Consider the following 16,877-nt stretch of genomic DNA (forward strand, 5'->3'; position numbering starts at 1 on the left):
GACAGTGGAATCCAGTGGGGCGGAAATGGCGGAAGACGGTTAATTGTACAACGTTCGGGGTTACCCGTGCGCACGATTAACGCGGAGCAGAAGTAGCCGCGCGTTAGGTACCTTTTTTGTCGCGTTCTGGGAACTGAAATTGCGTGTGCGATTTTTAGAAAAGGTCAGTGGAAACGCGGGGAGGGCTGGGTAAGGTGTAAATTACTGTAGGATCTTGCTGCATTGCCAGACCCTTTCGAATATTCGTGGGGTGGTATAGTCTGGCACGAACTTGCGTAATCCAAATTCATGACATTTTACGTTTCTCGTAGATTAAAGGACAACATTACTGAAGAAAAATCTGGTGTTAATCCCGCGACGAGATGGAATGAAAATAGACCTTTATTGACCTATCAACTTGAATTCTAAGCACGGGTTTCTGCGGATGAAAATATGCAGCAGGAATATGAATGTGTCGGTCTGTGGACTGTGGAGTTTCGAGGGAGAAGTGTCAGACGATCGTTCCTTGATTATTAATGGTTATTGACGTTTGAGTATCTTTGCGTGGAATATTGGATGTTGATGTATCTTTGCCAAGAAGAGTAAATGTAATATTTCAGTATCCTTGAGACTTGTAGACGTTCCGGGGATAATTAAGGGGGCACAGGACTATTGGAATCTCGGAAATCTTTTTTTTTGTTATTATTAATTATGAAAGTGTTATCTTTTGAGTACATTTGCAACAAAGTTTCATGAGGAGGTTCGAATAATTACGGAAATTATAGCGCTGAACGTAATTGAGTGCACCGTCGAGTAACCGCCTCGCAGAGCGGTGTTGGGGACTTAACTTCGAAGCCGTTTATCTCGAAACAGCATTTTTAAACACCGTGTACATCATAAGTTTTAAACGAATGAATATTTTCACTTGAAATTTTAACTGGAGGTGTAGAATTCCTTTCTGTACAGTGTGGAACTTCCGTATCAACATTGAATGTTTGTAAAACATTTTATAACTGTTTAAAGACGATTTATTTCGTAAGAATGTGGGGAAAAGATTGATTTGTGTGTAATTTTCACAATTTTTTTTTAAATTCGCCAGTAAAGGTCCACACTGTAGTCAGGCCCGGATTAAAGGGGGGCTGGGGGGGAGGGGCGTTCTAAGCGATTAACTCACTCTGCCTTCGTTGGAAATGTTGTATCGAATAAATTGTCTGAGTTCCACAACTTCCAATTTTATGTTTTTATTTTAAAATTTCATTGTTTGAACCTCCTTTAAGATATCTATTTAAATTTTTACATCTTTCTACATTAGACCAATTCACTGCATTATTTAAATTACAACCCGAAGGTTTTTTTTCTAATCGCACAAAAATTCCAGACGAAAGATTCAACTCACTGAATCCTCTGAAAGTGCTAAACTGGATAGTCGATCGACAAATGATTGATATTTTCCCGAACATATACATTGCGTATTCCTAGATTATTTGTAACTACACCAATCGCAAATCGTGAGGCGGAAAAATCATTTTCTGTACCAAAGAGAATAAAGAATATGTATAGAGCGACGATGTTAGATAATAGGTTATCATCCTTAGCAGGTTTAACGATTGAATCTGAATTATTAAGATCTATCGAATGTGAAGACTTGATACAAGAAATTGCAAAATTAAAGTTAAGAAAAAAACATTTTAACTAAAAGTTAATTCTACAATATCTTTTTTTTCTAACTAAATATTTTTATACCAAAACATTATATAACAACCTGTTAAAGTGTCCCCCACCTGAATACAAAAACCATTGCATAAAAATATGCATGTACTTTCTGAAATAAATTCCCAAAGAATCGATTCCTTTTCTACCTTCTGACGGTAGGTATCCCTTTAATCTAAATCTACTTTCCTTCAAAGCACCCATTCAAGAATCTTAATTATTGAACCCCATCCACACGACACTTTATTCTCGAAATTGAATTATAAAAGATTATTTCCTCAATGATATTCCCGCCCCTTTTAGGTACGTCAGTAATTGCCCCCCTCTATGAGTTATGAAATCCAGCAAACCAAGTGTCTGTAATGAATAATTTTCCCAAGTGAGACTAAAACCCCTATTAACTTCCATTGAAGTTTGATTATGGAAAATCAACTTCTTTATGAAGTGATCCACAAGAATGTAAAGAATTTAAACGAAGCGCTGAAATATTGTCAATTGCATGCTTTCGCAATCAATGCTTATTTAAATCAGTTTATTAAAAAAACAAAGAAATTCCTTCACGTTTTCGGGTTAAATACAGTCAACCCTCCTATAACGCGATTAATTCGTACCGCGTTATAAGAAACTCAGAATTACATAGTACAAATCATATTAATTCGAACCGCGTTATATGGAAACCGCATTATTGGAGTACCCGGTTATAGGTAGGAGGACTGTTGCAATTTTTGCTGCGCGTTATATGGAGACCGCGTTATGAGAGTACCGCGTCATAGGAGGGTTTACTGTACTGGAGAATTCTGAATTTGAGGACCTTGCAGCAAGAGGGGCGCAGCTACATATTCACCAACTTCAAGTAAATTAGAAAAAAATACTGTTTAGAAAACTGCTTTCACATAACATCAAAAAGAGAACACTAATTGAAAAGTATATATTTCCACACAATAAGTAGTAGTTACTGAGTTGATAAATTCGTATTTCTATTTTTGGCGAATTTTTCGAATCTGGTGCATTCGTATTGCGCAACACAGTAATGGGTGCGGATTTCCATGAAACGACGTAGAATTTTCTTTTACATATATCCTACACCAGAACTCAAAAACTGTCAAAACTGGAGCTGCAATAAAAATAATTGCCTAACACTGTACGCATTGCTCGAAATAATTCAGAAATTCTTTCTACCCTAACCCAAGCACATTTACAAGCAGTCCTGAAATATTATTGCGCAAAAATATTAACGTTCAGCGAGAAACCTAGGCGCGATCGAACGCGACGTAATTCGAGTGGGCCATAATACGAAATGATGAAGAATTTCAAGGAAGAATGAAATCACGCGTACGTGTCAACGGCAGGTGAAAGTGTTGAGCACGTCCACACAGCCGCGTGAATTTCTAAACCCCCAATTGGGAGCCAAATCCCCGCCAGCGTAGGATTCTCCATTGAAACTTAGCGCGAGAATCCGCTGGCGTGGTATTCGCGGGGCTCTAGAAACACGCGATATAACGCTCCCTCTAATTTCCAGGCAGCGCTCGGCGGTCTTCAATAGGGCGCGAAATAAAAAGAGGCAGTGGAAGTAGACCGAATTAGCTGCAGCGCTCCGAGTAGGCGTAAATTGCTCGACGCACATCCGCGCGAGCCTCGGTGCATGGAAACGCGACCAGAAGGGGGTAGGAGAAGAGGGTCGGATAGACACACTTACGCGTGTGTACACGGGGGCCTAGGCTAGAACACTCTTTAAACTTCTGCCGGTATTCGCGGAGAGAAAGCAAATCAATATGGGTGCGGATAGCATGCGCATTGCAATGCCGGACTTCACAAACTGCCGCGCATGGAATTTATATTCCTACCCCCCTTTTTTTTTTGTTCAAGGAGCCACGCAGCCACGTTTCAGCCGCTGTCCTCTTGCGTTCGGGAAGCTGGTCCATCGTCGGGGCAACGTGGCCCACATGGTTCAGCGAATGCGGGTGCAGCAAGAATTTCGCGGGGGATGAAACGATGCTGGTGTCTTGGAATTTAATTGCTGTATGATTGTAGCAAAGGGGTGGTCTTCCATTTTGTAAACGGCCAGTGGTAGATTTCGGTTTTGAGAGCGAGTGTTAAAAGATAGGAGTTTGATGTGGATGCGAACGGATCTCATGGGAATATTCGAGGGAACGCTAAGCCATTGCTAAGTTGTAAATGAAAATGGTTTTTGTTAATTCCTTGCTGTTAGAATAGTTTATTTATTTCGGCAGATCTCATTGGATGTACTCGTTGGTGTTGTTTATTATTGTGTATAGGATATTAAGGAACGATGCTTCCATCTGTTTGCGAATAAATCGAACGATTATTCGCTCGATTAAATGCTTGAGAACTTTATTTAACGATCGACCGGCGCATTTGGGTTACCAAATAATTGTACGCCAGGCGTCCAACTTTTTGACGATTTTTCGAGTTTAAATCAATCGAAAAATTGTGCGGGTTTAACAAAATTATCGGCAGGCTCGATTGAAGTTTACACTGAACGCATTTACATTCGTCCCTGTAGCTCCCCCCACCCTCAGATTCATTTGGCGCATGCAATTAAAATTGGGAAGCGCATCAAATCAGCGGACCGTTCAACACCGGTTCGGAAAGTAATGACAGAATTTGTAATTTGAGGGCACGGGATATCGAAGAAATAAATGGATGCAGAAATTGCATGCAGCTACAAGTGCCTGGGAACGGGAAAGAATATAATCATCGTGTTTCCAATCTGGCATTACGAAACGAACATTCGGACAGACATGACCGTTTTTACATTCGCGACCCCGCAATTTTTTTAAACCAGTTCATTTACATGAACAATCGTGCGATGATATTGGGAAGGGTAGATACATTTTTGCTTCTGTTTATAAAACAATGGAGGAATTGTAACGGATCGCAAATAATATCGACAGCTTACAAGGGAATATTCCGAACTCGGAAATTCGAAAAGTTCTGAAACTTCGTGAATACGTAGGGAATTTCCTCCTGATTACAACGCAATTTTTGTTCGCTGCCCAAATTCACTCTAAGGGGGTGTAAACGACCCCCGAAAATCCGGTTATTTACCGATTTTGTGTTATAACTCGCGAAATGTAAAATAATTTTTTACCGAATGATAGATCTAATTAAAAGAAGTAACTTTTGTCTTGAAACTTGTTTTCTATCTCTTACAATTCGCGAGTTATAACGCAAAATCTGAAAATGGCCGAATTTTCAGGGGTTAATTTCACCCCCTTCGAGTGAATTTGGGCAGCAAACAAAAATTTCATTGTAATCAGGAGGAAATCCCCTACATATTCGCAAAGTTTCAGAATTTTTTCAATTTTCGGGATCTTCCCTTATTAGATATCATTTTTGACAAATTTATGAAGTAGATATAAATGCGATTTTTATACAGCAGGAAGACAAAAGCAAGAAGTATTTATTACATAGGTACTAGCATTACTATTCAGCTTCGCCAGAACTTTAGATTCTAATTTTATAAAAACAAAATTTATTTATTTAGTTTCTTGGTGAAAATATTTAGATTCGTCTGGATTAGCTAGGCATAATGATCTGGAACACATTTCGTGACCCCAGAGTTTACCGTTCGAAAGTTTTTAGGCGACAGACAAACACACAAACACTTTCTGCTTTATATATCAAGATAAAAACTCAAATTTCACAAAAATGGACATTGTGGTTATTCGAATATTATAAAATAGGGTCGCGACTCAAAATAGTTTGCGAAACACTGGCGTAGAGTATATATTTTCCAGTCTAGTCATTAAAAAGTATTCGAAGAATGAAGATAGGGCGTATTTGTAAGAATATTCTTACAATCTTAACAAGTACTGTGCAGCTCATAAGAATACTTGTGGAATAATCATGAAGAATCATCGGGGTTTCACAAAATGACCAACCAAACACACCAGTGCAATGAGAATAAATAAAATGTAATGATGGAATATTAGTATAAAAGAACGAAGAAATACAGAAGACAATAGCAACGTAACTGTGCTCTTAGCTTTCCACGACTGCCCAAAGACGATCGGCACGACCGCCGAGCACCGCCTCGATTCGACGGTCATCGCCGAACTTCGTCCGCCGCCGACCTCCGTCTTCCCTTGCGAGAATGTAACGCATGCCGGCCGCTATTACCATTCCTACAGTCATATACTTAATATATCTATGCATCTTTTCATGTTAAACTACCCTTTTATCAACCATACTGATCTAAAACAAATACATGCAGGGATTACAAAAAGTATCTTCTACATGCATCTTGAAGAATTGTATGCTTTAATAAAATAACGAGATACTAAAATTGTAAGTAGTTTGTATTCCAACTTGTATCATGTAGTTAACATACTTGTTACAGACTTGTATCAGTACACAATACAAGCTAGTGTACGAGGCGGAGTCAAATGTGGAATATTAGACGAAGAAGCGATCGTTTTGACGTGGAACGACTCCACCGTGACCGGCACTCTCCAGATAGCAGTAAAACGATGTTAACTCCATATGGAGAGAGGAAATGCACTGCATACGTAATGAACCGAGAGGAAAGACCGGGATGCTTTAATTATTCTTTGAAATTTACTTTTTCCCCCGCTCGCATTGCACCGGAGTGTGTTATAAGCGTAATCCCTTTATCAAAAGATGTAGTTGCTAAAATTTTAATTAAAGAACCCTTGACACCGCGCAATTAACTGCAAAACAAAGCGGAGGGGGGACTTTCGTTCGAATCGTTGACAAAGCAAAATTCATATCCCTTTTTTGCCATTTCCTTTTGCTTTGTACTTCCATTTACTATTCACCACGTCGCCGTGGCAGAAACAAAAGGTGCTTGTACCTCCCAATGAGCTTCATTCACTTCCTGCATCAGTGTCACAAAACTGAAACCCTTAAGGGTAGGGTAACTCGGGGTAATACGCCACAGTTAACTTTGAAACGCGATATCTCACAAGTATAAGTCGATACAGGTAAATAGATAAAACCATATGAAAGTGTAACTAATTCTGTATATTGACTAATAAGTAAAGATATGTAACTTTTATAGTTCAATGAGAAACGTACAAATACAAAAGTCCTCGAAAGTGGCATATTACCCAAGTGGTGGGTCTGAGGTAATATGCCACAAGCTATGAAGTGCGAACTAATCACTTAAAATGTTGAGAATCAACAATATTTTAAACTATTCAAGCTATTAGTAACTAATAACAAATATTTGAACTCAATGAAACGTAAAATATATTTTAAAAATAGCTATTTCCAACAAACTAAACAGTCCCCAATCTCAACGCAGTCTTCATGGATCCACTTTTTGCAACAAGTAGTTTTTACCCAGTCACATTTAGGTCCTTTTTTATCGTAATAATATAGTTCACATATTCCACAGTAGTTGCACATTTTCTGCATCAGTCGAATTGTCACAAAAAATATCCACATTCTCAAAATTTGTTCTCTATTGTAGTACGAGCCTCCTTCACCATTCGAATGGCTTCCTTTAAACTTTCGTCTGACCAAACAGCACGGTTTGAAGTTCGTACATACTTCTTAGGCATGGTTCTAATGCGAGAAAACAACTCGATGGCATTAAATAGAAAGAGTTATAAAAATATTAGTTTGCGGCATATTATACCGACAAACATGTGGCGTATTACTCCACACGGTTCATAAAAGGGAGGATTGTAAATCTCTCCACAAAGTACATAGTGTTAACGGATGTGCGAGAGGTTGTAAAATTCGTTTATTAGTCTACTTTGTGATAATCTACTGATTTTTTGTATAACTGTTCACACGAATGTATAATCTGCATTCTAGTTACAGTGTGAAATTAAATCAAGACGATACTTTTATGACTTACCAGAATTTACTGAAAATAAAAGAAGGTAACAGCCAAAATCTGTTGTCGTCTTAGCAGTTACACTAAATTGAACGGAATTAGTGCAAATGGTAACGGCATCTGTGCATTGTTTAACCCTTAACTGGTATACTGTTTTTGGCAAACGTGGCTGGTATACTGGGGTCGTGGCAGACCCCAAATAAAAAAGGACACAGAAATTTGTAAAGTCGACCCTGAATCAACCTCTATGAATATATTGTTCTTAGGTAATGTGTAAAATAAAAGAAACCTAGAAAGTTAAACTATTATTATAAAATTAATTAGAAAAACAGTTTACAAGCTTAGACAACCAAAAATTTTGCAGCGAACTTTGCGTGCCTGGGGTCATGAGCGACCCCAAGATACCAGTTAAGGGTTAAAAAAGTATTGAACAGTGGCATATTACCTGCGGTGGCATATTACCCCGAGTTACCCTAATTTGTTTCTCGAAGAATTACTTCAAGGTTCGCTGTAACGATTAGTAGCTAGCAATAAGTATCGATCAAGTAGGACATTCTGAAAAAGAAATCCAGTTGCTCAGAGAATTGCAATCGTCTCGGGAAAAACAGGCGCCTCCCGCCCCGTCGTCTCCCTTTTCCTAGCTCCCAATAGGGGTGGAAAGGCATAAACATAACCGCGTGAACAATTAAGCCGCGCCGTTCAGGAATCCGCGTAATTTCTTCGCTAATGGAAAGAAGATTTAATTACACGCAGGAAGTGAATGTAAAATGAATCGGGGCGGCATTCTGCAGCGGCGCGATTTAATTGAAAAGAATATCGAGTGGCTGGGCCAGGGGACCGTTCAGAAACGGGCGAGCGTGTTTGTACATCCGCGCGAGAAACCGACCCCGGGAATCGATCGAGAAAGCTTTCTGGAGCTTTGCTTCTCCTCCGACTCGGTTAAGTGTCCAACGTATCGCCCCCACCCCGCCACGAGTTTCGCGGACGGCGAGCCGTCCGTGCTTTAATTGAATCGGTTGAAATTAATTTCAGCTGTCGTGGCCCTGGAAGGTCGGCCGGCCCGGGGAGAAAGCGCGCAAATTGCTACCAGGATGAATATCGCCCCTTAAACTTTAACACTCCATCGAGTGCGAGCGCACTGCTTCCGCACGCTGGATACGTTGCCGGGGTGTGCGATACGCACACGCGCCCGTCTGCGTGGCTCGCGAGCGATATCGTCCGTCATGAGTCGCGAAGAGTGAGGCTGCACGCCGGAAACACGGGACCGTGATTATCCACCTACTTGTAATTCCAGCGTCGATATTCAGTGCCACTTCCAACCCAGTCAGCTTTTTCCCATAATCCAGTTTTTTTTCCAGATAATTATTGAGTTAGAGGATTCGGTGGGGAGGGATTGGGAATTGTCAGGGAAAGTCGAGGAGGATATTTGTGATGTTTGAGTGAAGAAGGGAGTGACTGTGACAGGTGGACTTGCTGAGAGTGGGGATTAGGATAATTTTCTAGTTTCCTAGCGATTAGAGAATGGATAATGATATTGCAATGGGGTGAGTGATAAACTTTTTTAAAGAAAAAAGTATAATAGAGGAAGCGCAGTATATTTGGAATACCAGTTTGTTTGAGACGAATAAAAAATTACAGCAGAGGATGGGAACAAATGAAATTTCATAATATCATAGGAAAACTAATAAACTTTTGTGTTTTAAACTCTCAGTAATAATAAAAAAAACTTTGATCTAAATGAAAAACGACAGGAAGTATCGATTTCGTTAAGGTGCAGGTAATTTGGAATATTGCTATTCCAATTTACCTTCACTTTAGAAACTTAAAAAAAAAACATGTAGATAATAAAATTATTTTCTTTTATGATCTAATCAGGCTGAATGAACAATCTTAGGATGAATAAAATACATAAAAAGTAATATTTAAGTTAAACGGTTTTACTTAAAATTCAGTAGAAACTAAAAAATTTAGTGTATTTTAAATAAAATCGTTTAAGTTAAATTTTTTTTATATATTTTTTTTATTACTTACTTTTTAGTGTCTAAGTTTTATTTGTGGTTATAGTCTGATTTCAAGTCTACTATTATTACAATTAATATAATAATATTATGACACGTCTAGAGATATCACAAGAAGCGATAGCCCGACTTTTAAGTAATTCAACATTCCACAAGCAGTTTAAGAGTAATTCAACGAAGTTTTAAATGCGAACGCCAACCGTATGTAGAGTAGAATCTGTGGTCCAAATGCGATAGTCCAGGTTCAGATTCAAAGTTCACAAAATGCTAAGCGCATGCAGCTCCAAAGTTTAACCAATTCTGGTTCCAGAAATTGACCTGAGAGTTAAATGAAGAGCTTCTGTGTGCCTCTGCAAGTGGTTCTTGGAGGGCTGTATGTAGGGGTGCGGGTTTATTGGGCGTTTTCCTGAATCTTGTATACGTCCCGCACAAGTCTGCTGCATAGGACATGTAAGTATTGAATGCGGAGCACATCCCTGATTTGGGGAAAACTAGGCCGCAATCTTCTAGTTGATACCCTCTGGAATCTGAATTCCTAGGTCTCCAATACGTCAATCGCTATCGCTACCGAGTCTTGAGAGTTCTAATTAGAAATTTCAAGTTTTCCCAATTATGAGGAAATGAAATTAATTTCATCAGCAAGGCACATAGAAATTTGGAGTTTTCAATAAAAAACGAAGATCTCACGAGTGTAGTATAAACAGTGCATGCTCCATTAAATAAATACATTATTACTACGTCAAAACGTTAAATTCACAGAAGTTATTAACAATGAAATCCTCTGAGAACAGTGGATTCAACTTTTGTTTACATTATTTATCCGACCTGTAGCATAGTAGTTAATTATTATACCACAAGGAAAATTTATCACATTAATTAACATATTTCTTGTATTCAATTTAATGGTATAAAACAGTCTTTGAGAATTATTACTACAGATAACTTCATACTTCTCTTAACGTAGTTAAGAAATTTAAGTGGCATTGCTACTAAATTTTCCACACTTTAGAAGCTTTTCATATTCTGAATAATTCTGTATAAAACAATTCTTGAACAACCGTATGCCCAGTCAATTTCAAAGAGATACAGCTTCGGTCATATTGGTTCGACTACGCGTCTGACCATTGACCATCCACTTCCCCTTGCTCCCTGACACGTATTTTCTTTCACATTTCGTATATCTGTTTTGGAAACTTTAAGATTTTAAATACGTACAAATTTATTGGCTCCATTTAAGCTTCTCAGGTTATAAATCATTCTGCACACTGGTAAGTTACCTTACAGAAATCTGAAATTAATTAACGTCTCCATTTCGTAAGACACAGAAGGGTCCTACAAAAAATAAAATTCACTAAAACAAAACGGACTTATCAATTCGTGAAATCACGTTGTCCAGAAATTAGTAAAAATATCCTACTACAATACAATTTACAAAGCTGAAATTGTTTACTCATCCAGCGCTAGTCCAAGTAGACCTTAATTAAAAAATGCCTCCAACATTTATACAACTTCCTCCTTAGTTACTTGCCCGTGGAAACTGGAGAGGCCATTTCATGGGTCACTTTTACGACCAAACGTCCCGTTAGAATGGCACACGGGCTGAGCAGAAAAGTCACGCGGAGCGATTTATCTCGATCGCGACGCGGTATGGATATAACGGCTTGATCCAAGCAAAAGAGGTCACAGTGACAATTCCTGGACGAAAACGATGGTACGTGAAGAACGACCAGTTTCATTCCCCAATCGGCAGACCGAAAGTTGTCGATGGACGCGAATCGATTCGACCTCTCGCTCAACTTCATCCCTTCCACCATCGCTTTATCATTCCCCACCCCTCCATCGCGCGTGTGAGATTACAGTACAAAGGATATCCTCCGTTCCTGTGGCTCGAATGCTAATTTTCAACCACTTGCGCATTCTGCACGCATGTTGCAATTCTTTTACTATTTACTTGCTCATTAACAAGGCTAAACGGACACTTATAGCTACCGCAAATTGAAAGAATTTATGCGGAACCTCGCGCAAAGGGTTTCGAGTATCGATAACAAGATTCCAAATCGTTTAATGTATTTAGAAATATATATATAGTAAAATAATAGGAATGCAATGAATACAATTGCGAATGCCTGTTTTCTGGAGGGTAAACAGGCTCCTAGATTTACTTAAATTTAATTGATTTCTCTAAAGTGGGAGTGGTAAAATTTCAAATTTTTATGAAAAATGTAAAAGCCTGTTTTCTGGAGGGTAAACAGGCTCCTAATATAATTCTAAAGCTATAGAAGGGACAGAAGCAATTGCTGACGCTAAATCACTGCTTGAGAGGCTACAGCTTTGCGCTAGAGTAGCAGCGCAGATATACAGAATGGTGAAAATAGCCTTTTAATGGCCCCCAGTGACCAATTGATTTTCCTCGGCTATAATTGCACATCCACCGGACACTGAATTGATCTTTTACCCGTTCAATACTGCCTTACGATAAGTTACTCTCAGAAGGCTACTTCGGGGTAGAATAGACGTCCCAATGTCCCTTTGCAAATATGTTATAAATATAGATGCAACATTTGCCAAGCACTATTCAACGTTCTATTTGTTTCTCATATAAAATGCTTCCGCAGAGCGTGCATTCACCATTGCACAATTTTATTTTCGCAAAAACACGCGCACGATTATCTAGCAAATTTCTTGACCTAAATGTTATGCAAATATCCCCGCTCGATGCACGCTGATTTCTATTACGATGCATTCAGAGTTTCTGCACGGCGAACAGCCCTGGAAAGAATCCACGCTGCGCGTTCAATGAGACGCTGTTTTAAAGAAATTCCAATACCATAAGGGTACGTTTAGTGATTCAAAATGGCGCGGCTTTTCCTATTTATCCCGTGCATCGACACAGAGAAGCATTTTTTTAAAAAAACTGCCCGATTCAACGAAAGCATCAGCGAGTTTCTCTCTCTCTCTCTCCCTCTCTCTTTCTCTTTCTCTCTCTGCCTCTCCTTTTTTTTTTGCTCTTCTACGTCGGCGGAGTCAGTGCACGACGGTGTTGGCACGTTAAACGAAACCTGGAAGACCGGAAATCCCGCGTAATAAAACAAGAACGTACCGGGTGTCCCGGGTGGATCTACGAAATAATCACCGAATGAAGAAAAATCCTTTAATAATTGTAATATAATATTTAGAAAACGGAATCATGCGCATCTTGTCTTTAAAAATGTCAATGTCAATTTGAAATTCAATTTTCTTGAAATATAAAAGACTTCTCTTTTTAAATTGAGGACTTTGAGATGCAGCTCCAACTTTACCAACTTTGAGTAAATTGGGAAAGCCTGTTTATAAAATTATTGCTTGGGCTTAAAATTAAAAAGAGAACACTGGGAGTTTTTTTTTTATTCTATTTTTGTAAAAATTTTCAAATCTGGGGCATTCGTATTGCGCAAAACAGTAAGGGGCCGTCCTTAAATTACGTAAGGGTTATTTTGGCGAATTCTTACCCCCTCCCTCCTCCAGTATAAAAATTCGTAAGATTTTATATTCCAACCCCCTCCTTACGTGATATTTTTTACACTTAATTTTTTCAGTTATTAAAATTCTTCTAAAGGTTTATATAATTCATTTAACTCGGTTTCGGGAAATTTAAACTAAAGCTACTTTTCTGGAACATTAAAGATAGAATCTGTATTTATTTAAAATTAGGTTAAACAATATTACGTAAGACGCTACCTGACTCCCCCTTTTAAGAAAACGTGAGAAATTCGCGACGCCCTCCCTCCCAAAAAGCCTTACGTAATTTAAGGATGACCTCTAATGGAAGTAGATTGAAAATTTGCAATAAATCGCTGATTTATTATCGGATTTACATCAAACGCTCTAGATTTTTTTAAAAGTATATTACACGTCATAATTAAAAAATTGTCAAAAATGGAGCCGCGCCCAAATTGGTGCTTGAGAAAAATATGGAGGTACAAATGATTTTCGTTGGAGGTGTGGTGTGTGATAATCTTAAATAAATAATAGTAGTCTGCTGTTAATAGACTAATACTGGCGTTGTTCCGACTACCAGCCGATACCCCTCGTTTCGCAGTGTTGTTGACTGTGCTCTGTAAACTACGCGATGGTTTAAGCAACCCCATAAAAAGAACACCAAAGGTGTTAAGCCTGGCTGGTGCTGATCAATCTACAGGACATGTCATTTAAAATACGGCGCACTTAATTTGCTGTGTGGCTGGGAGCATCATCGTAAAACCAACTCAATCTTGCTCAAGTGACAAGACTGACACAGCCTGGAAGCTTAGGGAATACACGTTCTATAAAATTATTGTGCAAAACCGCTGTAAGCGTGTATCATCGAACACGATACATAATCTATCACTGTCCTAATGCCCGAGACCACGTGTTCCATATCTTGGAATAAATTGCTTGTCCCGACACGGTTTTTTCCTGCCGATGCACTGCGAGATGTTCGCTGCTTGACGCTGGCTGCAATTATAAGTGTTTGATTGCTCAGTTGCAATCACACGCTGTACAGACTCACGTTTCCTTATATGGAAAGGTATGAATATGGATCATTGTTTCGAATTTTATTACACCAAGTCGAATTGTTAAGGTAGTATACTAACAAGGGATGATCGCGAACCGGAAAATTCAAAAAAATCTGAAACTCTGTGAATATGTGGGGGATTTCCTCCTGATTACAACGCAATTTTTGTTTGCTGCCCAAATTCACTCGAAGAGGGTGAAATTAACCCTTGAAAATTCGGCTATTTTCCGATTTTCTGTTATAACTCGCGAAGTGTAAGAGATAGAAAAAAAAGTTTCAAGACAGAAGTTACTTCTTTTAATTAGATCTATTATTTGGTGAAAAAAAATATTTTACAGTTCACGAGTTATAACACAAAATCGGTAAATAACTAGATTTTCAGCGGTCAATTACACCCCCTTAGAGTGAATTTGGGCAGCAAACAAAAATTGCGTTGTAATCAAGAGAAAATTCATTACATATTCGCAAAGTTTCAGAACTTTTCCAATTTCCGGGTTCGGAATATTCCCTTGTAAGATGCAGTGTTAAGTTAGGGGAAAATAGATATTCCTTAAAAGGATATAATTCGTTATGTACAAACAGAGATGCAAATCACGTTATAATGAAGAAGAAGCTATTTCCCCACTGTAAAGCAAGCGGAAAACGTAATGTTAATTGCTTTCATTAAATTTTTCCTCTGTGTCTGTTAAGTATGCATTTAATTGACAAAGGGTGCTCACACGTCGCTAGTACCAACTTGCAACTGGTTCTTCATAAAAACTCTACTATGTTTCGACGTAATGCACACTGCATATTTACACTTATAGAAGTAATTTGTACACGCTTGTACGCTAAGAGCATTGTTACCCAAGAAATTAAAAAAAGTCTCCAAACTTTCTTATTTAATAAAGACGTAACCCACTCTGACTCTCTCAAAATGAAGCTCACGCACTCCGCAGATTAATTCCACACTGTTGGAGATAAGAAAATTTAGAAAAATCGTGCTTCTCGCTGGCGTTCCTTTATTCATTTGTTGTGCCGCGCGTCACCTGTATAAGTAGCGAGTTACTTCCTTAGATTTTGTTCTAGCGTGGCCAATGTGCGTTTTGCTTAAAAGTCGTTTTTATTCCTGGTCGCATTGCATACGTGGCTTCAAACTTTATGGTCGACTTTGAATAAACAATACGTGACTTTATCTACTGGCGAGCCTCTCAGGTGCAGAGACGGGCAGCATTTTTAATGAAATAAAATTTCGGAGAACGAATAAAAGTTAAAAAAAATTATTCGTCGCGTGTCTAATACAGTTGACCCGGGTTAGGATTGGGTTAGGTTACGTTAAAATTAAAATTGAAAAATGTATGCTGCGCTGAAGTAGCAGAAATTTATGAAACGCTCGACGAATAAAAAAATTAACTTTATTCATGAAATAATCTAAAGTTAAAGCACACTTTTATTTGATTCGTTATTTAAATGATTTGACTAAATGACTTATCATTGACTTATCTTTTCTCAACGAATTACACTTTATTTACGTTCGCAACCACTTATCGCGGAAGTGATAATGCGAGACGGTGAAAACGAAACACCCCGTACATAGACGGCAGTGCATACGCTTTTATAGTTGTCGAGACAGTCCGCTACGTGCAGTCCGCGCGTTTAAAGGACCGAAAAGATGTGTCGGTGGGCGTGCATCTGAGGGCGAAAGGACGGACAGTCGCGACAACGTGAATTTCGTGTGATACTTGCGATTTTTCCCCGTTTCCCCGGCGTTCCTTTAGCAGAGCCAGCCGTCCCTTTCGCTTTTACGTGAGCCGTCGCAAACACACAGGTGGCCGCGCGACGTAAATTTCAGACCCGCCAAGAGATCGCTGAGAGCTGAGACAACACCGCAAAAAAAAATGTCTGCAAAGGCACACTGGTAGCTGGAATTCGCGCGACTGCTCCTGTCGGATAATACGGTTCCTTGAAACGAATTCTACATTTTATTTTCCCCAGTGCTTGTTAGTCGGCGGGATTTAAAATCGTAAATACACGGCACTGGGCAGGCGATTTCTTAAAATCAAAAAGTCGTGATGGGGTTGGATATGATACTGGATAGTGCTCCTCTTTTTGTTGGTAAAATGAATAAGGGTTTGCTGAATTCTAGGATTAATTAAGGGGTCATGCTCGATCGGGAGGTCGAAAAAAGGGTGGTCTTTGGAAATTTTTTACTCAAAAGCTATGACACATTTCTCAAAAAATCTTTTTTCCTTTTAAGGGTTGCATTTAGTACCGTGCATCGTAATTTTTTTATTTAAAAATATTCATTAATAACTAAGTTATTGTCCATCACTCGAAGGTTCTCTAAAAAAAAGGCTTCTGCTGTGACCACTGCTGTTCGAAAGTCGATCTTCTAAAATAAAAAATTCAAAAGAATTTACTTATTATATTATATTATCTACTATTAATGTTTCTGAATTTCCATACGTATTTCTCTAGTTTTAGGCACGTAGAAAATAAAACTGTTTGGTTTTTTGTTCTAGGTCAAACGGTATAGCCGTGAGATGGAACACCGTGAGGAACGTCGCTCCTCAAGATCTTGCGTATCGCGTCTCTACCACCGCCATTTTGTAGGAAAAAAAATACAATTTTTTCCGGCGAGAATTGTACAATAACAGGCTTCATATTAAATATTCTGTTTATTGCATTAACTTCCTAAAAAAAAAATGCCGAAGATGACTGCAATTTGGCTCCGTCCGAGGTGGCCTAACCCCTTAAGGCTTCACATTCTACTTTAGCGTGTTACAGTACCTTGCAGCATATTTAAAAAAAAAACAGACCACACCTA

At 38.7% G+C, this 16,877-nt stretch overlaps 1 protein-coding gene across 13 annotated transcripts in view; it reads right to left on the reverse strand.

Annotated features, from left to right (window-relative positions):
* Positions 1–16,877, reverse strand: part of Atg16 (Autophagy-related 16) — a 679,282-nt gene that overhangs the window by 578,929 nt on the left and 83,476 nt on the right. The window contains exon 9 of one of the 13 annotated variants that reach the window (XM_076826314.1): positions 15,838–15,993. The exons of the other annotated variants lie outside the window; for them this stretch is intronic. Within the exon in view, the coding sequence (XP_076682429.1) occupies positions 15,853–15,993 (141 nt within the window). The 3' untranslated portion in view covers positions 15,838–15,852. Of the gene's footprint in view, positions 1–15,837; positions 15,994–16,877 lie in introns of those variants that run through there. 13 annotated transcript variants of the gene reach the window in all.

Source organism: Andrena cerasifolii, chromosome 14 (assembly GCF_050908995.1).
Source record: "Andrena cerasifolii isolate SP2316 chromosome 14, iyAndCera1_principal, whole genome shotgun sequence".
NCBI classification, from domain to species: domain Eukaryota; kingdom Metazoa; phylum Arthropoda; class Insecta; order Hymenoptera; family Andrenidae; genus Andrena; species Andrena cerasifolii.